This window comes from Xiphophorus hellerii, chromosome 7 (assembly GCF_003331165.1).
Source record: "Xiphophorus hellerii strain 12219 chromosome 7, Xiphophorus_hellerii-4.1, whole genome shotgun sequence".
NCBI lineage: Eukaryota > Metazoa > Chordata > Actinopteri > Cyprinodontiformes > Poeciliidae > Xiphophorus > Xiphophorus hellerii.
Window position 1 is genome coordinate 21,637,105 of NC_045678.1, and position 26,098 is coordinate 21,663,202.

At 37.4% G+C, this 26,098-nt stretch overlaps 1 protein-coding gene across 1 annotated transcript; it reads right to left on the bottom strand.

The window, feature by feature from the left end:
* Positions 1-6,463: 6,463 nt before the first annotated feature.
* On the bottom strand, positions 6,464-25,612 carry asmt (acetylserotonin O-methyltransferase). Its single transcript, XM_032566783.1, has 8 exons — positions 25,201-25,612; positions 24,460-24,634; positions 23,394-23,523; positions 21,908-21,976; positions 18,565-18,683; positions 11,547-11,687; positions 9,284-9,406; positions 6,464-8,459 (listed from the first exon to the last, which is right to left on the bottom strand). Exons 1-8 carry the CDS (start codon positions 25,309-25,311, stop codon positions 8,242-8,244), a joined length of 1,086 nt encoding a protein of 361 aa, XP_032422674.1. The 5' UTR covers positions 25,312-25,612; the 3' UTR covers positions 6,464-8,241.
* Positions 25,613-26,098: the final 486 nt, after the last annotated feature.

The window sequence follows — 26,098 nt, forward strand, 5'->3', positions numbered from 1 at the left end:
TGTTGTGTGTCAAACACCTCATAATTTCTTTCAGGTCATCATTTTTCCCCATTATTTGAGGAAAATCAACTATTCGGGTAGGACTTTAACTATTAGGAGATTGTCTACCCATGTTTACCATCACTCTGTCATGCCCAAACTTAGACCTCCTGGATGTCCTTAGATGTCAAAAATAAAACTCAAAAAATTAAACACAAGTACATCAATTGGTGATAGAAATAAAAACTGCAACACGATAAGCAGACTCAAGTGCTTGTCTATGCTTGGATAAAGAGGGGAGAGACATATAAGCTCCAAGAATATCTTCTCCACTGTATATTTTCATGGCATATGGAACTGGGAATCTTGTCGGGACAGAAAGAATTATGTAGAAAGAAGGATGTGAAGAGTGTGAACGGAAATCTAAAGCAGCCAGTAACAAATCTGGGTCTGGGCCACTTGAATCGTTGTCTTCCAACATCACAAGAAACTATCCATTCATTGTCTTCTGCTTATCCGGGGTCGGGTCACAGGGGTAGCAGACTAAGAAGGGAGGCACCGATTTCCCTCTCCCCAGCCACTTGTTCCAGCTCCTCTGGGGGAATCCCAAGGTGTTACCAGGTCAGCTGAGAAATATAGTCCCTCCAGCGTGTCCTGGGTCTTCCCCAGAGCCTCCTCCCAGCGGGTCGTGCCTTGAACACCTCACCAGGGAGGCGTCCAGGAGGCATCCTGACCAGATGCCCGAGCCACCTCCACTGGCTCCTCTCGACGTGAAGGAGCAGCGGCTCTCTGATGACCGAGCTTCTCATCTTATCTCTAAGGGAGAGCCCAGACACCCTACAGAGAAAACCCATTTCGGCCGCTTGTATCCACAACCTCATTCTTTCGGTCATGACCCAAAGCTCATGACCATAGATAAGAGTAGGAATGTAGATTGACCGGTAAATCAAGAGCTTTGCTTTTTCACTCAGCTCTCTCTTCACTACAACGTACCAGTACAGCGCCCGCTTCACTGCAGATGCTGCGCCAATCCGTCTGTTTATCTCCCACTCCCTTTTCATGATACAAAAGGATACATAAATAATTAAGTGTCAGTTTTGTTGAGGTGGTTTTTTGGGATTTTCTGAAACAATTCAATTTCTGTTGCAACATCACATAATGTAAGCATTCAAAATAAACCTGAGATATTTGAATATTGCTTAGGAAATACAAGCAAAGTGACATTTTTATGTGATGGGTAATAAGATTGGCTACAATTGTATATGAATCTGTCCTTTATTGTTCAACATTATGACATGACCAGGGTTGGATGGAAACACTGTTTCATTGATAAAATATCTCTGGCATTAGGAGTAAGTGAGGATAATGTTCTTCATTCATCTTGACTGAAGTGGAGATTATTGCATTTTTGACATCTTGTTGCAAAGTACCAACAGATACTCCATCATCGTCTCTGTTTGTGAAGTACTTACTCAGATCTGTCTACTATCAAACCCTAATACAATAAATAAGTTGATCATCAGAACTGACGCCCTAGAGTAAAAGGATTTGCTACTGATAGCATGCAAATGGAGATTTCATCATATCTCCAGTGCTCCCATGAAGGCCATGCCTTAATATGTTAGACATACTTTGAGAATAAACAGGGAAACCACCTACAAGTCTTGGTTTATGCAACCGCAAGACCACAATGTAAGTAATAGACCTTACACAACCTACTGAGAAGCTTTCTCAGTAGAAATACATTCTGGTTATTTGTGTTTGAATTCCATGCAAATCCTCCCCAGCCTTATTTTTTTGCCCTCTTTCTGACTCTATGTGCCTGTAGCCTACAGGGCAGACATCTTTGTCCTCAGTTCAATAGTGCTGTCACTGGCCCATGAATTATGGAGGTGTTTGGAAGTGACAAAGTACAGCTTAAAGGGTAGAGACACTTTTATTGAGTTGTGAGACATGATGGATGTGTACTAGTGTGTGCGTGTGCATGAGCGTTTGCAATTCTGGTCGTCTGAAGCCCCCTCACCAGGGTCCTGATGAAAAGACACGGATCTCTTTCCTCGTCTTCACTTTGCCTCAGTGCTTCTATTGAGGTGATCACTTCGCTCACATCCGCTGGTTATCTATCTTTTTCAACAAAGCAATGCTTTAGCATGCCAGAAGTTTCTTTCAGTTTACCCACATGCTGCTGAAACTGAAGTTAGTCAGTATAATATTTTTTCTATTTATTGTCATACTTCAAAAGATTTAAAAAAAACTTTGAATATTGCATAATTTTCCAGACCATTGTATTTCCTGTGCTGCATGTAAATTGGATATTTGCTTGCTTAAAAACACTTGCCTCATGTACTAAACAAAGAGGTAATGTAACATGATGAGACTATGCTTTGTGCTACAAAACTTAACACAGTGATATCCACATAAATCAGGGATCAGGACTGGAGGTACTGATGAGAGCTGATTTCAATGGTAAATAAACTCAAGGAAAAAACAACATAAGCCTATAGCAACAACAGAGGGAATATTGCCCCACTCCTAAATTTGATCAAAGCTAAATTTAACATAACAAAGTTCCATAGATTACTGATTGGAGCCAATCTACACATTTGAATAAGTAAGTGAATTGTTTCTTTCTAAGGTAAGGAATAAAATAAGCAAGGTTTCTTCCTCTTGAAGTTTGAAATGAGAAAGAAAAGCAGGTCTTAACTTTCCATTATCCTCTGAAAACTTTAGGGGGAGGAAAAAAAAAAACATAACTACAAGCTTTATCACCAAAGGAGACAACAGCTCTTATGAGCACAAACACACAAACAAGCACACGCCGTCCCAGGGATAAACTGTGTGTGCTCCCCTCATAATGCCCTGAAGTTGTTATCTTAAAGTGGCATCCTGGAGCTTGGGGGAGGGAAGCTGCGTGACTTGTGGAGCAGATTTAGAGAGTCAACAAATGTTGTGTTGCACAGCAGCACGCTCACACACAAACAGTGAGCACAGAAACACAGGTGAACCCAAAAGATTCGGGACATCAAATTTATTGCAACTGCTGGTACAGAGAGATGCATAAACAGTCACATAGACACACATAAATATACTCGCACATAGCCACGAGTCGTACATTTTAATTACTGTGCCATAATTAAAAGATTCTCCTGAGATTACATGTTTTTATCAGTTTGGCTTTTTATCTATTCTCCAGAAGAAAAATGACTATGAGCTAGCCGGATTAAATTCAGAAATACATATATCGTTTTTAAATAAGGTTGTTTGCGTGTGTATGTGTTTTAACTTACTTGTGCTTGTTTACCTCCAGTTATTCTGACAACATCCTCAAGTATGGAGGCCAAAAACTGTCAACATTAAAAAAAAAAATACAGAAAAAAAATGTTGTAGTGTAGTAAACATTTTGGAAAAAATGCAAAAAATAAAAAGATAAAAAAGAAGAGGTTTAAAAAAATTATTGTTATAAATTGAACAATATTTTTAAGATGTTTCTTATTTTTTTCTTATCTTTTTTTTCTCTTTCTCAAATTATTTTATGTTTTGTTTGTTGAAATCTTGTTCGTTATTTCTATTTATTTTCACTTATTTATTCTTAGATTAATGAGGAATAATAGCGCATGGCTAACTTAAAAAAAATACAAATATTTATTTTTATGTCATTGTATAGTGTAATCATTGTTTAAAGCCCTTCATATTTTGGGGCGTATTTTGATCCCATTTTTTTATTTCTGTATTTAAACGTAATATTGGCGGGTTTGGTCCTTCATAATAAAGTAATAAAAGAGAATAAAATCCCACCTTTGGGATCACAATTATCTGCACGTTGTACCACCATTCTGTTTTGTTTTTTGCTGTATATATTTAGAGATGGAGAGGCATCTCTGCTTGAACCATTCTTGTCAGATTTGAGGTGGACGAGAGAAGTAAAAAGGCTGTCCCCTGTTCTCTTTTCTCTTTAGAGCTCTCCAGGTTCCTAGATGCATCCATAAAACCCACTCAGGTTGAACACTAGACTGGCACAATAATAGCCTCATGAGATGAAGCAGTAAATAGAACTGAAAAGTAGAGTGGGAGAGGACAAATGTATGCACAGTTCTCTGCTGAAGGGGAAAACATTGACCTGGGTCTAAATCATTGAAGAAAAGTGGGTTGAACTTGCTTAAAGGCAGAGTCTCTTCCATTCCGCCTCTGATTTTCAAGAATTTTCAAGAAGAAACACTGTAGAGAGGTGGCACATAAAGTACTTCTGCTTTCCCTGTCATAAAAAACATCCCCATGTGCAGAGATATTAAAAGCAAATAAAAACATTTCCAATGTTCCATTTTGCTTTAAAATGCAAAACATCAAGGATGCTACCCAGGAAAATTCTATCAACTTTCAGTGGGATTAAGAGGAAATAAACTTAAAAAAATTGTGAATTTGAATTATTAAATTCAAATTCAAACAAATACTCAATCCTGTTTACAATTTATCATTTTCATCCCAGGATCCACCCTCCATGTAATTTTCTAATCCAATATTTCACCCAAAACCTTTTCTTTGCCTTATCTGGTTTCTGTCGCAGGATTTCTTGCTAAGCCTACAGCAGTGGATTAAAAAGAAAGGTTCATTGATGTGGATATACCTAGTTATTGTAATGAGGGTTTTTTTTTATTTCTAGATAAGAAAGTAACTTTTATAACTGAAAATATCCATATTTCATAAAGATTCTTTCGAGCAAATGAGAAGGGTTTTTATTTCAGGTTTAGTTTGGTTTGAATAGCTTTCCCTTCAATAAAGAAAAACATTATTTGAAAACTGCTTTTTGTAGTTACTCAGTGTATTCTGCGGTATTTAAATGTAATCTGAAACATGCAAGTGTGGGCCAGAGAAAAAAGGCAGAAAAATCTGTACAGGATGTAAGCTTTTTCACCGAAGTGTTGTATTATGCTTCCAAATGGTGAAAATCTTAGAGTAAGATCTTTTTGGAATGAGTGTATAACTGTGTATAATTGTCACAAAGAGAGCTGTAAATTTAGGGTTGAAAATGATTGTGTCGTACTGTCGTCATGTTCGAGCACAAGGTACAAGTTGACCACCATGAAATGTCTGCAACATTCTCATTTATTTTCCTTAATTAGGCAGATTCTGTATGTGTCCACATGGATTTGAGATCAGTTTTAATTTTTAGCTCTCTGAAGTCTGATTAATTCTCAGCTACACAGAGTAAAAAAAGAAAGAGTAGAATGTATTACAGGGCACAGTGCGATTGACTGAGAAAAAGACAAGTTAAACAAAAATGATCAGTGGTAAGGTAGTCATTTGCAGGAAAGAACCTTTGAGTAAAGATGGTTTTAGACTGTCTATAATGATCTTTTTTCAGCTGCAAAAGGCAGTGGCTGATATAATGGAAACTCATTTTGGCATGACTTTTTTCTGCAAAAATAAAAGACTTTCTGGTATCAATGCATGTAAAAAGAAACCATGTTATTAAACACTCGTGAGAAATCTAAAAATGCCTATCAGATTCAGTCTTTCCATTCACAACCAGTGCTGCTCAATACATTTTGCCAAGGGTGCTGCGCCACATCTGAGTTGGAGCACAATGAGGGGCGGCGTTTTGAGAGAAAAGGACGATGCAGCGAACAAAACTGACTTACAAAGTAGAGTGGCAGCAAAATTCAAGATCCCACCCAGTCTATTGTGGAGAAGATTCATTAAGTCATGTCCATTTTCACAAAGAACACAACACAAAGACAGCTGTGTGAGCTGGTGAGGAACAGCTCAGAATGAGGATCATACACTGCCTCGGTGTTGCATGATAATAATTGGTAATATAGAAATTATTTGATCTTTTCAGTAGCATCGGCAGCACAGTGCAAATTCTAATGGTGACCTCATCTATTAAAAGAGGATTATGCTTGTTAATTGACAGTAACAGGATATGAAATCTCACAATATTGATACGTCACAATATTTCTCATCAAAGTCTGTCTTGTGAAGCAATCTCTTGGTCATTTTTTTTTTAGTCCAAGCTATTATTAAGAATCTAGGAATGAAGGTAAGTGCTTTGAAATTTACCAGGAAGTAGTTCTGGAGTTGTTTTACTGATGTAGAGGAAGTTCATTCACAAAACTTTTTTTGTGGGGAAAAAATAGATTTTTCGTTTTGCCATATCTTGAAAGACAGATTTCTATTTTGGCTTTTCAACATTACAAAATCTCCTGTATCTAAATCTGGTTAACCTCCCCTTACTTATAAACATGTCTTACTGATTTTCCATTAATCACATTCATAATATGCAATGTGTCCTTTTGTTTCACAGCAGGATTGAACCTGCTGTTTGGCCACATCCTCTCTGTCTGGAGTCTGCATGTTTCCTCTTTGTTTGCATGTCAAAAGATGTGGGTGGTGGTTTATTATAAATTGGCCGTCGGTGTGAGCGTGCAAGACTTTCTGTCTCTTTGCGTTAGCCCTGTGTACCTCACCTCTCACCCAATGTCTGCTGGGACATGGTGCAGCCCTCGGGGTTCTTTGGGACTGAAGCGGATATTGCTAATGGAGAGTGACACAATAACAGGCAGAGGAGGAAGGTGTAAATTTGAAACAAAAGCTACAATCTCCTTTGAAAAGTTAATGTATTTTTAATCCCTTTTTTTTCGTCCACAGTGGGAGATGCTAGCTGATTTTGCAGATGTGACATTAGCTTAGCATTATTTAGTAATCTGGAACTCCAAGAAAGGAAGTTACAGAATAAATCAAGTCATACACACTTAAACTCTTTCTTGATCACTGTGTTCCTGTCAGCGATGTATTCTGGTACAGCCTTCACCCTGCATATGGCAGTCACTTCAGACTGTTTTTACTTGCTGTTTCACAAGTGCTAACCAAGCTATTTCAGAACAGGGTTTAACTCCATGACTTTGAGAGTCTCTTGAAGACTTTGGAGAAGACTTTCCTGAACACTTATAGCCTGCACTTACAGGTAGGTATTTACTTACCCACTCTGCTCAATTCTCACGTTATTGTCATCCTTGGGGGTTCCATTGCAGTTCATTCTGAAGACACAGAGTTGTGCCTCACAAAAAGATTATTTAATATAAGCAAAGTACGGTACATTTTAAATGTAATTTGTCCATGATAATCCTTTGATGTCTGAGGATTTATTTGTTTTTTTTTTTTATAAGTATACTTGTGCTTTCCCCAGGATTATGATGGAGATGAATGAGCACTAGCTGAGACGCATGTGACTCCTTCTCTAATCATTATTTTAAAGTTGTGGTGGGTGATGAAGGGAGGCAGGGCTGAAACGTCTTAAAATATTACTAACGTCTTCTGCAGCCTGCTTAGATAGACTTCTTGAAGAAGATAGACAGAATATTAGGAAAACCTTTGATAATGTTGCCTGGCAACAGGAGTGACTTTGGCTCTTCCCTAATCCAAACTCTATCCCAAAGTATATCCTTGAGATTATTTCTCATTCAACTGACATCTGCAGTAATACTTCATCAGTTAAAGTTGGCATGAAGGTGTTGGGATTTTCTCTCTTGAATTTTCTTCCCATCAATTTCTTCTGTATAATAAATGAATATTTTATGTATGTGAGCACATAAACCTGTCTTCTTCACATTTTGTTCTAAACAAATCTACTAAAATGATAAAAACCCATCCATTACTTAAAGATGTACCATCCAGTCATTTCTATTTCACTTTTGTTTTCACGTTTGTTTAGCTTTTTGTCAGAAACGTATTTTTTGCAGTAAAACTCTCAAAGCAGGGGGGGAGGCAGTTTCTTTTCAGTTGTGTTAAAATGTGTATTGCACAACTATAATAATGGTAAACCACAGTTGTAAATTGTAAATAATTAGACCACACTTCATGGAAGATAGGGAGTTTGCAATAGGGTGAAAAGTGACGTAGTTGTATGTTCACCTCGTCTACAGCAAACAAGATCGGAGCTTATTATGTTATAAAGGATAAAGGTCACTTTTTTCTCAGTTTTACACTCGTGATACAATTTACATGAATACATTTTCTTTGAAGCAACTGAAGACACCATTTTATATAATCTTAAATTTGTATGCTTACAAGCAGCTTAGATTCTTTACATTTACGTAGTAATTTTGAACCATTTTAGAAACAGCTGCTCATCTCAGCCAGGACAAAGACAACAGTGCATCTCAAAGGAAACTGTATGCATTTTAAAAACAAATATAGATTATTTTTTCTTTACACACTGGGCCTTTATTTTACTGCACACATGGTAGCATCATTTTTCTTTATCTCTCATGTCTCTTTGTGACCCAGAACGGTATCATAGATTTTTCCAGTGAGGCGGTGCTGGATGTTGGTGAAGCCGCTGGCAGCCAGCAGTGCAGCATACTGAGCACCTGTCCTCTCTCTGCCCTCCGTCTGCACCAGCATGTTCAGGGAGTAGAGCTGTGCTGTCAGTGGACCAGACCCGTCTTCATTTAGCAGCGCCTCCACCAGCAGCACGGCACCTCCTACGTCACAAACAACAAAAATATGCTTATTTAATGGATCATGATCAGGTTTAATTTTGTGAAAGATGCAGTGCTTTTCTTCTAACACATGAGTAAAGACCATATTTTAGCTCTATTTGTATGTCTAGTTGTTAGTCTGCTAGAAGGTGAACCACTGTCCCAATCTCAACTCCTATCTGAATCTGAAAAGATTCACTGACCCAAAGCGTGATGCTACCACCACATCTGCTGTATATCTCCATGATTCTGTTTGTTCAGTGATAAAGATTCTCTAATCATTTCTGATCTAATCAACTCTGCTTACTCTTTTAGGTGAGTTCTAAATCTAATTGTTTACAAGGAGCATCAAAATAAAGGGAGGTGAATAGAAATACTACATGCCAAGCTTTTTAGATTTGTATTCATTTTTATTACAAATCAAATGTTAATGTTTTTGATTATTGATGTTGCTAAACTATTAATATGGGTAAATTTAGAGGATGAGATCATGATATTGACACAATTTTCCACTGATCACCCATATAAATCAACTGAATGATGGTGATTGGTTGTTTTAATAGAAATAACTCCCGCTTTTCTTTGATGCAATGTGCTGTTCAGACAAATAATATACCTGCTCTTTTTTATCTGCTGTCTCTCCCCTCCTTTATGCACCATTCTCCTATTTTGTCTAATTTTTGTCTGCAGTCTGACTTTGATCAAAGCCAGAAGGACAGACTTTCCTGGGATCAGCTGCATTATGGGCTACAATCTGCGATCTCATTTCTAGCAAAAGAAGAAAAAAAAAACACTCATCCCTTTCACACCCAGACACACATACAGACCTGGTTTACAGGCCTTATAGATTCTGCAGAGGAGCTCTGTGCAGCGCTCATCTGTCCAGTCATGGAGGATTCTGGCAAGAATATAGAGATCTGCGACTGGCAGGGAGTCCTTGAAGAAATCACCTTTAGAAAGAGACACAAACACTTCATAGTTATGGAAAGCTCAATGAATATATAAGATTTTCATCCATGATGTGAAATTTTCAGCATGTTATGGAAAAGCAACAATTCCAACAACTTCTCCCTCAGATTCCCCCAGGTAATACTGCAGTGATGTTGATGCTGGTCATATCAGAATCAGCAGAAGAGGGATGGATGCAATATTTAGTGTGAGCAGTTTGTAAGAAGGGTGATGCTGAGGTCTCAAACTGGGCTGCCTTAAGTGGTTCACAAGCTTCACTTTATCTGATTTAATTATTTTTGTGTAATTATTAATTCTGTTGACAAGCCTGCATAATACTGATGTGACTTGATTAGTGATTTACACACTTAAAAATAATTGCTGCAAATGGTTGATGTCTGTTGTAATTGAATTATTCTAAATGCTTTTGACCCAGATTGATTACGTCAAATTTCCACCCTCTGTCCAACATTCAGTTGTAGTTGATTTCTCTTTTGCATGCAGCTTGCTTAGAGACTCGATCATTTCCTTTCAGTACTTCTGTGATGTCTATTTTATTTAAATTCATGACGTTGAAATAAAATATATTTAGAGACCTCATGCAGCAGCACCCGTCACATGGCTGTACGAACAGCAGGACAGGAAGGGATTGACTTTCTCCTCAGGTTTTTGAGGTTACCTGCTGCTGAGACTTTCAGCTGCTGCTGCAGTGGAGGGGCAACGAAACAAAGAAAGTGTGAGGCACAAATTGATAGTTTTGTACACAACGATTTCACTCTTAACAGAAGTCAGTCAAGAGGATAATGAGGTTAATAGCTGCCAATATCAATGACGTCTTTTTGTGTTTTAAGCTACAGTTCTCAATTTTGTTGCATATTAACTTTGTGGAGCGAGAATTGAATAGGAAGTGATGGGTTATAGCTATATTGTATATAAAAGAGGGAACTGTTTTCCGTTGCAATTACGTGTGATGTAAACTATATGGTCAAATTATTTTTAAATATATTAGCTGGAGTTTGCATTCATTCTATGTAAAGTAACAGCTTAAAAATAGAGGCTCCGGTGCAGTTTTCATCACTGACATTCAAAACTTTCATTTTCCTCAGTAGTTCTGCATGCTCAGTAATGTTATTCTTGATGTATTCAGCTCCCTTCAGCACAAAAGAGATCAGTGCTGCAGCTGTTTTTGTCAAGATGTTCTGCCCTTTCACAGTCCCTGTTTGAGTGAAAGCAAACATGCATGATCAGACCATACTCCGTTTTTTTACATTAATAATAACATAGTAAATATGATTCAAAATTATTTGTCCTGGTGTTTTATGCTAGCCAGTTTATTTCGTATTTTATTTTTTTCATTGTTGTTTATGAATGAGAGATGAAGCAAAGACATGCAGGATCTGACCATCCTATAGGTAACTGAACACCAGAAATGAATCTAACTTTTATGACTGAAGATTTTGTCAGCTTATGTAACTGAAATAGAATCAACATTGTATTAGAGGGTAACATTGTGGTGGTTTGACTTTCTTGTGACCAAATTTATTGTCCTGAATTTATTTGGAATTTAAGGCTGTAAAATGATTAATATTATGGTTTAATGAAAGAGGGAAGAAGACATGCAGCAAAGGTCAACGGGCCATGACTCGAACCCTCTACAGCCGCATCAAGGACCGAGGCCACCTTACATATATATCACATTCTACCCAGTACATCACTGCCACACCCTCAAATTTTAAGGACACAAAATAAATTTTTTGATGACATTCTCATTTATTAGGCCCCGCCTCCATGAGCTCACTTAAGGCTTGATCGAATTTTATTTGAACAGCAAAACATATGCTTCCATCTTATAAATTAAACATTTATCTTAATTCTGTATGAATTCACTTTCACCATCCTGATGTGTGCAAGGTGCCTGATTACCTCTAATGAGAGTAAGAATGCTTATCTGCACTACATTTAAGCACAAAAGGTCAAATAAATCAGTTAAAGATGAATCAATAGCAAATATAACAGGCTTTATAGAGATTTGAAAAACCAACATCTCTTTTGTGTGTCTGCGTTGTCACTAATACCTATGAACATTGCACTTAGAGCAGATACTATGATTGTCAGGAGAATGCAGAATCGTAATAATGTTACCCTCATGGAAGCTGATCCTCTGGTCAGCCTCTGTGACAAAGTGTTCCCCTGACACACGCACTACCTTGGGGAGGTCAAAGATTGTCACAGTGCATTCTGGGTAGGCCAACGTGCACTGCTTGGCTAATGCTCCACTGCAGCCTGAAGAGAAGGATAGAATTGCATTTAGTTACGGAACAGTAAACAAATAACCTTCATTGAAAACAAAGTGGATCTTCACTATACACAAACCTGCTTTCAGCTCACCATTACACAAGGGCTTGTGATGCTTTCAGGTACACCACATTATTTATAATCTTGATTTGTATTCACTTTGCTGCTTTCGGGAGGAGGTTTATGTAACATTAATACTTTAATTCCAGAGATAGATTAACATAATGTAGAAAGAAGATGCTACTCGGTGTAACAAAAGTAGATGTTTGGAATAAAGTTGTATTTTTAAGCCGATGATAATAACATTTAATTGTTAGTCCTTAATCTGAAACGTATAATTTTTAAATCTATTTTGACTGCCATGATAGCGTCATGCACAACAGTCCCCTCAGGGTTTGGTTAGGTTTGAAAATAGCAACGTGAACTTGGAAAGATATGATCAGTGAAGACATTTAAAGCAGGTTAAAACTAATTTTAAACTTAACCAAATTAGATTTCTTTGATTTTGTAAAAGTTAGACTTGACTTGAAAACATTGGTTTAAAAATGGCTATAAAAAAAAAAACATATAAAGCTCTTTGCAAACCTCATTTTTTCACCTTAGCCCTTTTTCTATTTTTAAGAAATTTAAATTTGTTGTTAGCTTTCAAAACAAAGCTTTAGGTTAGAAATTTGCATTCCATAACTATGACCATTTACATTGGAGGGGGACGCTTGCAAGCCTGGGTACATCATCCCAGCTGTAACGTAAGGTAATTTTATTCATATAGCACATTTTCCGCAACAAGTCAGTTCAACGTGTCAGCATCGTGTTGTGGGGTTGTTTGGCTGCCGGAGGAACTGGTACACTTTATAAAATAAATATCATCACAAGGACAGAATATTATGTGGAAATAGTGAAGCAAGTTCTAAAGATATCTAAATCTCATTAGTTACACATCAACAGAAGTTTCATAATATAGCAGCAGATGTTTTTGTGAGCTTTATCAAGTTCACTAAAGGTTAAATGCACAACTGAACCTTGTTAGATGCACACTGTCAGTGGGCAGTTCATTACGAACCATGATCTTATCTAGCGAGGTTTTTGTGTTGAAAAAGAGAAAATTAAAGAGATGTTTTATGCAAACATTTAGTGAAATTGATGTTGGATTGTCACAGTAACGATATAGAGAGATAACGGTCTATGTGACAAGGACCTTCAATAAATAGAAGCATCTTTATACTATCCTGTTAAGGTTCCAACTTCTGTCTTTCCTGCAAAATATCATATTAGAACTATTTGAAAAAAAACAAAACAGGTTGAATGTGTTGCCTTCATTTGTTCTTTTAAAACCTAAAGTTTACGCTTATTGGTATTACCTCTAATTCAGCAGAAGTAGTTGCATAATTATTGCTGTCAACCATTTTGTTTTATTTGGAGTTTTTAGGTTGTTCTCCATGAGAGCCAAAAGCAAACTAAGGTGTAAGATGCCCAAAGCCAGGAGGTGGAGATGAGGGTATGACTTCTCATGCATGTTATAGATGGTAAAATCTCAGAGTTATGTATCATGATCGGGCCTGTTTTCTAAGTAGCACTCTTTAAAGAAATTCAGATTTCTTTAATTTGAATTAAATAATTTTTATTGAAATTAGCTTTGAATTAAATTTAATATTAATTACATGTAATTATTATTCTAATTGAGTTTTCAGTTTAATTAGGCTGAAAAGTTTTGACAGACTGAAAATGTAATTCAAGAAGTTGATCCTTGAGTTAGATCTGATTCTGAAATATAAGTACATATACAGTAAATGTAAATTTAACAAAAAATAAAAAAGGAAGTAGCTGGTTCATATTAGCTCATACAACACCATAACCAAAACCTACACTACAATTTGAGCAGTTATAGAGCAGTGTACAGAACTTATAGGAAAAATTAATAAGGGCAACAGTATTTCACAGTAAAAAAAAACAACAAAAAAACACAACATAGTCTGACATCTCTCCAACATATTCTCTTGCTTCAGCCATATTTTCTTCCACCAAGTCCTCTCTGTACCACATGAGCCAGTCGTCACCCTCCAGCTGCATTAATAAGCCCAGACTGCATATCACTCTGACACTAATTTACCAGTTGTCATTCATTGAGCCACTTAAATACTGACTACTGCACAACAGGGGCTCTGAGGTTGTACAATCATCCTGTCAAATGCTCAGACCTTAACTCTCATTTTTCCACTTCTACAGCTGGAAACCTCAATGAGTGACATTTCACTTCTTGTGCAAAATATCCAAGCTCCAACAGAAGTCACTATACATTCAATGTGATTTTTTTAAATTATGATTTATGAGTGATTGTAAAGTTGCGCTCTACTTGTGCTTGATATGTACGTTCCATGAAGGTAAATCTTGGAGGTTACACAAGTGGGATTTGGAAACTGAAGTGAGCAGCACACGCACACACATGCTCATAAGAGAAAAGCAGAAATATAATGTGAAAATGGGATTCTTTCAGTTTGATGCTTTAGCAGCATTATTTAAATTCTCCACGCCTTACAAAGAAAGGTGAATGCAAAATAGACAATGCAAGAAAAAGTGGAGAACAACAATAGAGTCAGAGACTGGGGGGGGGAGGAGAAAGCCAGAGTGTCGCAGTGAGACAGAATACAGCTTCAAAGGATGTCACTTTGACAAACCTATAAAACCCAGTCAGATGAGCCACTGTGTGTTTGTCTATGTGTGTGCATACACTGCGAGATTTCCTCCCAGCTATCCTCTAACATGACCTGCTTCCACCATATCAGCTCTGCCTTTTCTGCACACCGAGATGCTAGGTAGCTCTCACATCAAACAGGGGTCACCAGAGGAGGAGAATCAAAGAGCCACGATGAAGAAAGAAATCAGACACACAGCACACTGTTCGGCTAACCCGGCAGTCTCAAAGAGTCACATCCAACACTGGTTTTCATTTTTATATTGTATCTAGATTTAGCCTTTGCTCAAATACAGTGTTGAACTTTTTCTGATTTAGTTACATCTAAACATTTGTATTTGCTTTATTTGCTTTTGTTCACAGAGAACCAATTTAACTTAAAATCAAAATTACAAACGTGTCCTAGGCAAAATGGCAGCAGCTCATGACAGAACTAAATACCATTGTGCAATACTCTTAGAGTAACATTTTACAACCTGACTGATTTAAACAGCTCCAGAATTTATCCAACTCTTCTGCCTGGTGTGTTCCTCCTGATGTTTTTTGTTCACAGATTAAACTACACACACAGTAGGTCTTCTGAAGGCAATCTGGCATACTGCATTTTGAGGCACACAAGCATTTATTGGTCCATTACATAAACCCCCTCATAAAGCATACCTAAATTTGTGTCTGCAATGTGACACAATGTGAATAGTGTCAAGGAATGTGAATATTTTGATTTTAGTCACAGCATCTTGGAAAATGTATTGAGAATGTGGCAAGGAATCAATCCAGACTTATTCTGTTGTGACTCACAAGTGCACTTCACTGATTTCTCTGTAGAGAGGCCATGAGAAACAAATTCAAACAGAAAAAAAAAATTCTTTCAACCTTGGGCACTTCTCAATGCATGATCGTTCCACCATGGATGTATGGAAGCCATATTCACCGCAGAGAGTCAATCATTGGCAGGGTCTAGCAGACAAAGAGACGAGTCTTGAGCAGCAGGTGCGCACGGACTCAACAGATGCTGTGTGAGAGAAATGGCCTGTATGGGACACTGCAGTGCTGCCCTTCACCCTCCTGATGCTCAGACGTTTTGGATATGCAGCTTCATACATAAGCATGAACAGACAACCTCATGTGAAGAAAGTCACACAGGACCCGGAAAAGACCAGGATCGATGCAAGGTGCCTTTTGTGGCTCCACAGCTCCCCTGTGTGGTCAGCCGAGGTAGCACATGCTACAAGTGGCCCACCTGTGGACAATTTCAGACTGCAGAAATGGCATGAGACACCTTTATCACAAAGGGACTCTTGTGTGGATTGTTATTCGTGTTAATGCTGAACTAAAGGCCATCTTTGAGTAAGTGAACAAAGCTGCAGATTAAACATTCACAACTGGAGACATTTGTTCTGAAATACCTATATATTTTTTACACCTTTTATGATCCTGTCTGAACATGACTGGAGTCAATGTTCATCTGTTAAATTCACTTGAAATAAAAAAAAGAATGGAATGAAAAGGAAAAGCCCATTATCTTTTTCACAAAGACTATTCTCGGTTTCATAACATTCTTCATTCTTCAATTGTGTCTCTGCAGTTCATTATAAGCTTTTGCCTCCATCATTTATGTCATGTCTGTTTAATCTTTGCGCTCCCAGCACTTTTTCATCTTTGTGCCATTTGCCTGTCATGTAAAGCAACTCATCAAAGATGCTTTTAGAGATAAGTCTCACTTGACAAAGGAGCAGAGACAAATGAACAAAGCCTTCCATTTTACTTAACAATCAAGTTTAATTTCACCAAGAGCTGTGGTTCGTGTAATTGTTGCAAAGTTCTCCTCTGATAATGAAGGAATAAAATGTGAGGCTTTTTCTGAATAAACTATCAATGAACAATGTGAAGTGTAATTGATTTTATCATTTCCTGGGGAGAAAAGAAAATGTAATAATTTTCTTCAAGATTTTACTCTTGAAGAAAATTCAAGAATATGTTAAATCTCAGAATTTAACATATTCAAAAGCCAGCAAACCTTTAAATACTGAACTATAAAATATAAATAAAACAGAATTAATCTTTCTATTGTTTTCAATGTAGAGCATTTTAAAACAACTTCCCCAAAGCTTTTGAGTCTCATCCACCACAAAAAAAACAGGAAGTACTTCCATATATAGACGATGACATCACATCTGTGTTAGCCCCATTCACACGCTTGTTACTGTCTATGTCTTTAGACAGATACTGGATTGTTTTCTCAATTTTCTTTTCAACAACAATATGGTAAATGGATATATGGTAGCTTGCCGGCAACAGCAGTGAGCAAATGAGGTTTGTGAGCATAATGTGCGTTGTGTAAAAATATCTTCATTTGCAGCAGGTTTTATTTTTTTATATGTCCTCCATAGGAATGAAACAGTACACAAAAGCCACCGTTCAGTATACAGTTAAGTTTTAAAGTCAGGTTTTGGTACATTTTCAGTACACTTCATTTGAGAAAATAAGATCTGTTATTATATTTTCCTTTAGTCAGCGGTAAGCAAAGAATCTTATGTTCAACAACTTTAAAAAGTGGAAGTAACATGCTGACACATGTACACCAAGTAAAAGTGCTGGTCAGTTATGGAGCCAAGGTCTCTCTGAAAGCTACCAGAATTGCAGTTTCTATCACTAGCATCTCTGTTTTGAGCTTGAGAGTTTGCTATGACTTCTTTTATATCAGGTGGACATTGTATTGTCTTATGGTCACTTTTTGTCAACTCTCACCTGTTTGTTGCCTTATGCTTCCTTTGTTCTTACTATTAAAATGCATTACTGGTATAAAGTTTTCCCAGGAGTTTAGTCAGGTTGCAGACACATTTGAAATGCAGCTCTAAAAGCAGAACACTGGAACTAATTTATATTTTGCCTTAACAAGTGATCCTCACCAGCTAAATAATTTAGTTATAATGCTTAATATTGATGAAACTTTTGGGCTCATTTGGTACCAAACTTCTTGCTTGTTAAAACCACTGGCTGCCTTGTGAGTTGGCTTTAATTTCTGCTGACAAAAACGAAGCAACGGTAATTTCAGGTCTGGTTTGGGTTAAAATAAGGACAGTGGCATAAAAAAAAAACATTAGAGTGCACCCATACCTATTCGTGTTTCAGTATTCACAGATTCACCTATTTAGATTTAAAACTACTCGCAAAAAACTTTTCACAAATTTTTTAAAAATATTTGAAACAGAATGCAGTTTCAGAAGCTGAAATACTTAAGCACAATGCTACTTACTCTATTCACTGGCTTCTGAATACCAGCCAATCCAGGAGGCCCATTCATTTTCCTTGGCGCTGATTGGCTTTATCCCCTAAGAGTGGTCTCAAGTATTTGGATATTTCAGCTATTTGTGGGTCTGTGGTGGTTCCCAAACTCAGTGGAAACCTCTGTACAAGAAATGTGAGAATGGGTCTTGGAGACTCATTTAATATTCAAATACAAAATCAGTGTTCCCATTCAAGTATTGCACAGGAATAAACTTAAGCTTTCTAGGAGATATTTTAAGGTAGAGGAAAACCATGCTAAAAGCTGTCTTTCCTTTACCAGACTACTCATTCAGCAGAAACACCTTGTATATTATTCTTTTATCTTGTTGTTTATCTTTTAAAAATATATATATATGTTGCATTATTTGTGGAAAGAAAGTTCTTTTCTATTACAAAAAGCTGTAATTTTAACAAGTATGTACGGACCATTAAGTTATTTAGACCAGTTTTCTGACACAGTTGTGGAAACATTTTAATTAAATCTTTGTTCCTAATTAACAAAAATCTGTTACCAAGCTTTTACTTTTCTTTTGCAAAACATAAAATATTCAGTGTTCAAAGAGAGTGCAACAAAGTACTTTCACACAATAAAGTACCTTTAAACTCATATGTCCTAATGAGGTTGATATTGTCGCTATCATAACATCTTCGGTTCATTTATCAAATTCAGCCTTCACTTTAGATTTTATCAGTCAGAATCATTATTTTCCAGTTACACACTGATGTGGTTGGAAATGTCTCCAGAGATTAAACAGACTTTGTTTACAGCTTGGAGCGTACAAGATGTTCACTCCCAAATGTTTAATCTTAGATGACAAAACTGGTCGTAGCATCCACAGACATATGTGGAAATAGTTTGTTTTAACTGGAAAAACCAGGAAAACTTACCTCCCAGGTCACAGATGAACTTAAAAGGCGTAAGATCAAAGGCCGTGACCACGTCTCTGCCGCAGATGTTCCAGATGGAGTTCATCAAGTGCATAAATTTCACCATTTCCTCATCAGACCTGAACAGACAACCACAAAGAGAGAAAAGTTATTTTTACTGGTCCTTTTTCACTCATGTCTCCCTTCATGGAAGCATAAGCCTCTTTATCATCTTCTCTAAACTGTCACCCAAAGGCTGAAGTGCAAACAGACACATTCCTCATTTAGAAAGTTTCTCCCAGCGGCCGCTCTGGTGTGTGTGTGTGTGTGTGTGAGGCAGACAGGGTGTGGCAGAACAGAAGAGCCTGTGGTGAGTGCTGCTGCTCTGAGAAATCTCCACCTCATCAAGCAGCACCACAATGAGGCCCACACACACACACACTCACCCCCACATCCTCTTTCTTCTGTGATGCTGCTTTCCACTCGTAAAAACTTCTCTAGCAAAGTACTCATCCATCTAATACTCAAAGCAACTTTGTATGACACAGTGACATCCAGATGAAGTTGGGCAATTTTTGGCCTCAGACCCTGACTGCAGATGATGTGAAAAGACAACAAAAAAAAGACTCTGAGGCCAAACAGAAGATTGTCATCTATAATCTGAAAGCGTCAAGGTCAAAAGATCCTATAAGCCCTGTAACGACAAATTCATTTGTTGTGGGGGAGAGGTGGGAGAATAACATAATACAGTAAAAAAAATAAAGAAAGAATTGCCCTCTAAGACATCCAATTTAAGTTTTAGTGAGATAGCCTTGTTACCTGATAATTCTTCGTATATTATGACTTATTAGAATTTATAGCTGATTTATTCTGTTTACAGTTCTCAACATCCATTCACTCATTCATTAGAAAAATAAAACCATGTTGCATTTTATAAAATTACTGATGCCACACTAATTGTTGCCCTCGCTAAGGCTAAAATTAGCTATGTTGTCAAATCTCCTTGATAGGTATTTTCGTTTCGAACCTAAATAAAAGAAAGAACCACAGACAATCTCTAACACTCCTCTTGCCAACAGGACAGCCTTCATTATGTCAAATCTCCTGCTTGGCACATACAGAAAGTTATCTTTGGCTATTCCTCTGTGTCTCTCTCCAGATTCTTTTCTCTTTCCTCTCCTCTTAATTTACCTGACCGGATTTGAATATGTTTTTGTTCTGGGGACCAGTGATGGAAGGCTTCTTTTCCAATGTGGGTGTACACCAGTGCATAAAGCAAAGTCCACTTAAACCTGAGTTTGGTGTGGAAGAAAATTTAGAAGTATTTGTTTTAAAAATAAGAATACATTAAAGTTCATGTGTGTGTAAAGGAAAGTGTTGCTAAGCTATTTTAGTGTAGAGGTTGTAAAAATGTATTGCTTTTATTTGATTATTTTCAATGCTGAATTACAGGAAAACTGAAATTTATTCATTTCAACGCACATATTATTTGTTTAGTACTCTATGATATGAGGTGGGGGGTTTTTCAACCACTCTTTGGCCACCCTAAAATGTAACATTGGTCATTTTAACAAATGTTTTGGGTATGATCACAATATTGAAAGACTTTTAAAGCATCTCAGTGTCTTTTCATCTACAGATGAGGAGAAGGCAATCTATACCACCTTTTCAGATCAATGTTTCTCTGCAGATGAATTCTCATGAGTTAAAAATTAGAAAAAATAAATCAGGATATACATTTTAAGAAAAATAAATACATTTTGTTGTTTGGAAATCTCCTTTTTTAATTTTTAAAATTGAACTCAATTTTAGAAAAATAGCAAAAGGTTAAATAAAGTTTCTCATAATTTCTGCTGACTGTACCTTAAATGTAGGTTTTCATATTTTGAACATCTTTTCCAATCAGGTAAAAGTCTCTACAAATTTTAAAAAGTTGTACTAAAGTCTTATGTAAATGCTGTATGTTTATGAATTCCACATTCCTTTGCCTGGTTTTTTCCCTTTCTGATTCCTACCTGATTCCTCAAGGTTAAGAAGTGAAGCTGAAAAAAGTGCCTTGGCTGTAAATTATTCAGGTGCAGTACATGACTGGTTAAATGGCGATGGGTAAACGGGAGTCTGAGTCATCCAGCCGGCTTCGAATCCTCCAGCTCCCGCTGCAGAGCCCAGAGAACGCATTGAATGACTTCAGCATTTGTTTTCCCTTGCTAATTTCTCCGCCGTATTCACAGGGGAAATCAGCAGGAACCAACAAATGCTTCTCCATATCAAATCAGCTGAGCACAGGTGTTGAGACTGTTCTTTGTTTGGCAAATTAATTTCGATGCATTGATGCTGATTTGCAAATTCATCTGAACTGTCATGCTACAGTTTGTTTACATGGTTCATGGCTGGGTTATTCTTGCTTTGCATTCATCTAAAGCAGTGATGCAGTTTCTATTAAAATTGTCAGCTGCTTTCAGAATGTAGGGACGACTAAAAAGATTTCCATCTGCAAGAAATGAAAACCAATGTCTACTTCAGAAGTCTAAACAAACAGCAGCAGGGAAAAAAGAGAAAGCTAACAGGGTTCATATTCTCATTCCTAAAAGGTTTAGAAACCAAAATATGAAAAACAATATTTCTATTTTCAGACTTTGTCCATCCATCAGTTTTTCCAGTTGTTTCAGGTTTGATGAAAAGTACTGCCTAGGAAAAAATGACTGCTAGGAAGTGTATAAAGTTCAATTATAATGTGGTTTTATAATGTTTATAAGCCTCAGACTGAGTAATTCATAAAAGCAGACAGTGTAATATTTTAGTCCCACTGATGTAGAATAATATTGAAACCTGAGAGGTGCATTTAAGGCCCGTGCTGGTGAGTAGAAGGATGTTTTTGTGCTTTAATTCTCTGCGTGTCTCACTTTGGATGAATTCTCGTCCTCTGGGTCTGCTGGTGTTAATGTAACAGGCCCTCAGGCACCCTGATCAAAATCTTTTAGCTACCAAATCGTGTTGTGTGTGTGATGACCCCTGAAAATTGCTGACCAGCAGATCAGTGATGCGTTAAAACTGTGGGCACTGGATGCTGTAAACACATCAGATCTCTAGGACAATGGCAATTTTTTTTTTCTTTTTCTCTCTCTAGCTCTGGCTTCCTCACCTCTCTGGTCATGCCCTCTCACTGTTACCCACTTTCTCATTTAATTTCACATTTCCTCCATCCCAATGAATCCAACAAGTCAGATTTTTTTTTGTTGTTGAGGGAAATCGATGGAAATGGGCTTAAAGCAAACAGGAGGTGACAGAATGTAAATGAGACAGCTCATCTGTTTGATCTGTATGTTTGTTCAGCTGAACTCTCAACACTAAGAAAGCTTTTTACCTGTACAGAGCTTGAAACAGGTCCTTTGAGCTGACTCCAAAAGCCTTTTCATACTGATTTCTTCCCTCTCTGAGAAAATGCAGAGAAAAACAAAATGTAAATCAATAACAGGCAGCCCAAAAAAAAGACATTTGTATCATCTTTCATGGTATTGCTTTTAGCTTTTTTTTTCTCTCAGACTTCACTGGTCAGCCACAGTGAGAGAGCTGCTGGCTGCTGGCTCTCACAACATCAAAAGACAGAGTTCAAACAGGAGAAGTCAGGAGAAGGTGACTAAAGTCTGCACACTGTACAATGCCAGCTGAACCTGCATCTCTCACAGCTCATCACTGCCCACCTGTGGCTGACTTCATGACATACACTTTGATAAAATGTTCAATTTTACAAGACATAACCTTTATTTTTGTTTACAAAAGTACTACAGAGCATTTCTCATTTTCACCAACCTGAAATCTCAACATGTTGAATAATGATTTTATTGGATGGGCAACACAAAGCAATGTGCAATGAAGTGAAGTGGAATAAAAAAGGATAGGCGATGTTTATTTATTTATTTATTTTTTTACAAAAAAAACATGAAGAGCATGAAGAGGGTGGATTTAGGTCTGAACTTTCATTTATCCTAAGTCTCTTCAGCTTTCCCATAACTGCTGAAAAAAGCAGTCATTAATGCTGCTGCCACAACCTTTTGCAAACTTGACTTTTAACCATAGCGTTCTTCTAGCAGTAGTCCACCAAGGCCAGATTTCTATTGTGTGCTGCTATTGCGTGCAGCATTTTTAAAATATCACCTCACATTGCATTATTTAGCTGAAGAAACCGGAAGACTAGAGCAAAGTTTCTCTTTGTTTCGGTCCCTGTCCTGATTATTAATTTAGGAAGATTGCTGTATGTTTACCTGCAGTGGTTGAAACTTAACTGTGAATAAAACTGGTTTTAGTTTTTGTTGTTCTTGTTTTCTGAGTTCTGTACGGTTCTTGTTTCTCCTACAGTCACAGCCCCAGCCCTCTAATTCTCCCCACACCAAAGCTTACCTCCATAAAAACTCGTTCTTACTCCTAACCCAACACAAGCTGACATTTATGAGGCGTCGCAGAAGTGCAACATTTAAAGGCCTGGTATAATTTTTCATATTGGACAACACATTGCTTATTATTCATTATTCATTCTCTGAGAAGATTTATAAGATAGATAACTATGACATCAACTCCTGAGAATAGATTTGGAAGTAGCCTGATGGAAATCCAATGAAACAAAACCACAGCATCCTGCGCACTGACCATAACACTGAGGAGTTCCTGACCTGATATGTTTTTCTTGTTAGACTTAATGCAAAGCATAGTTGACATCTTGAATTTTGAGTGCTTCAATGCAATTTTGACAGGCAATGTTCTGCTGCACATTAAATATTTACTTGTTGGGACAAAATAAAAAATAAAACATCCAAGCTACTCATATAAAAGCAACTGCTGCTCTGTTTACTGACCTAACAGCATCTGTGAGATAATGCCAGCAGAGGTAGATGGTCCTGGAGCTGTACTGGATGGACTGGCAGAGGGACAAAGGACTGGAACGTGTGAGGAAGACTCTGGACTGTTCTGTGTTACTATAAAAAACTGAAGAGGGAGGAAAAACATGGAAAAGAATTAATTAATAAACGATTGCAGGTATGAAATAATATTTTGATCTTTCATTTGTGTTGCAGACACATGAGAGATGTAAAATGGAAGTGGGTATACTTGAGGCAGGTAACAATAATAAATGTCAAATAGACAAAGAAACCCCAAGTTAAAAGTATTTCTGTACTCTAACACAGTCTGTGTGGAAGATATAAGAGAACAAAATCATAAAAAGCTATGTTAAAGGTTTTCCAGAAGCCATGCAGGGGGCACATCAAAGGCAAAATAAGGTGCTCTGATTAAAAAACAGAACTTTTTGGTATATGTGAAAACTTTAAATGTGGTGTAAAATAATACTAGAATTAAGAATTAACTAGAATTGGCACCATGTAGTGCCAAACATGGTAGTGGTAGAATCATGTTGTGTTGATAATTTCCTTCAGCAAGGACATAAAAAGAAACTAAACACAGGAAAATTGTTGAAGAAAACCAGTAGACTGCAAATGTGTGACACAGGGTCATAGGGTCACCGTCCAGCCCGGAATACTCAGCTTTGGAAACTGGAATGAATTAGATCAAATCATAGAACCAAGAAGGAGACAGAAGAGGAATAATGGGCATAAATGTCAGTTTCCAAAGGTCTTACAACTGTAACTGCAGTAAACAATGTTTCTACAAAGTATTGCATTACAAATGCACACCACAATTTTCAGATTCCGTAATAAAACTGCACAAATGATTGCCAAAGTAGTTCTATAAAGTTTGTGATTGTAATGTCACAGAATGTGTAAAAATTCAAAATGTATGATTACTTCTGTCCATTTATTGTAAGACAACATCAAGCAAGCATACACTCAAATGTAAAACCCAAATTTATAGCAAAAATAATCAGAACTAGAACTCACTACGAATCATTTTTTAGTGTCTCCTGACCTTGCCCGCTGTCCCAGTGTGTGTTGAGGAGCTGCAGGCCTGTGCAGGCAGCAAGCAGCCGCTGCGTCCCGTCCAGACTGGTTCCCACCGCCTGACTGATCTCCTCTGCTGACAGCGGACGCTGTGCAGCCAGCAACACATCGAACACACCCAGTTCACAGGATGTGAACACCGTCTAGGTCAGAGAGGAGAAACAGCCAAGACACTGATGTGATTCATCAATTTCATTTATATCAGGAGAAATAAGAGGACATTGCTAGCTGTATGTGACTTTCTGAAATGTGCTGACAATCTTCCATTGTTGACAATTGTACAAGTTTGCTGTTCAACCATTATGGATGTCAGTTATTGTCATGTGATTGCTTAAAATCATGAGCACACCAAATTTGTGAAATCATGAATGTGTAAAACATTTTCACATTCTTTTTCTTCCACTTCACAGTTAAATTGTACTGTTTTATACTGAGTCCTCATATAATACCAGGAAGTTGCATTTGTATTGTAACAAAAAAGAAAAACTTCAAGTGTCATAAAAAATATTTCAGAGCAACACACATTTAAGATAGTGAGCATTAGTGACAAAATAAATATGAAAATAAAAACCATTGTATTCAATCAGTAGTACAAGTAACATAGACACATTACAGCTTAACAAGTTTTCAAGAAGGGCCATAGTGAGTATGCACATGCATCGAACTGAAAAAGTAAAATTCTATTTAAAAGTTGCAACATGACTGTTACCTTGGAGATAAGAAAGCCTTCCATGTACTCCAGTATTTTTCTAGGGTACACATCTGTAGCTGGTGTAGTTGGTCCCCCTTTGGTGGGACCCGCATCTGGAAGCTCAGCCATCCTCCCAGGTAGACGGAGTGCTTTGTGTCTCTGCAGGTGAGCTGATCTCTACTGTTCAGTCAGCTTTCTAGCTGTTTATGTTAGTAGATGACAGAAGCGGACTGAAAGCAAAGTGCCCACCCTGCAGCAGCAGCAGTGAGAGTAGCAGTGGGCAAAGCTGATTACAGCCAGATAACCCAGATTAGAGCATGGGCTCAGTCTGGTAGACAAAGAAACAACTCTGTGAAAACACTGCACTCTTGTTCATAATCACTCACCCACTGTCGTCACAAACCAAAGCCATTTTTTACTGAGTTTATATAACCCTACGTGAGGCCAGGACAGTGGTCTCACCATGTCTTTAAAAAATATATGCTCCCCTAAATATGTTTAATGGCAATCCTGCCAAATGATATTCCCTGACAAATATTCTATGAATTATTAAGCAAGGCATCCCATTGAGAGTGATGATCAGAGAAGCAGTCAAGAATCCTGTTTTAACTTTGACCCAGCTCCGATGGGAGAATCTGCTCACTGTATGATTATTAGCTGTGGATTCCATTATTTAATTAATTTTTTCATGAAAGAAGGCTAAGAAATACATAAGAAATCTTATTTGGAACTATAGGGGGAAAAAAGGTGCTCTGGTAAGATGAGAACAGGCCAGGCCGTTTTGGCCTACATGTAACATTATGTGTGGTCAAATTATTTTTCTTGTGGATTTTCTTTTGTCTGCTCTGCTGTCCAGTAGACATGCAATATTTTAATACAACAAAGTAGACAATAAATTTTAGGTCTGAATAAGGAT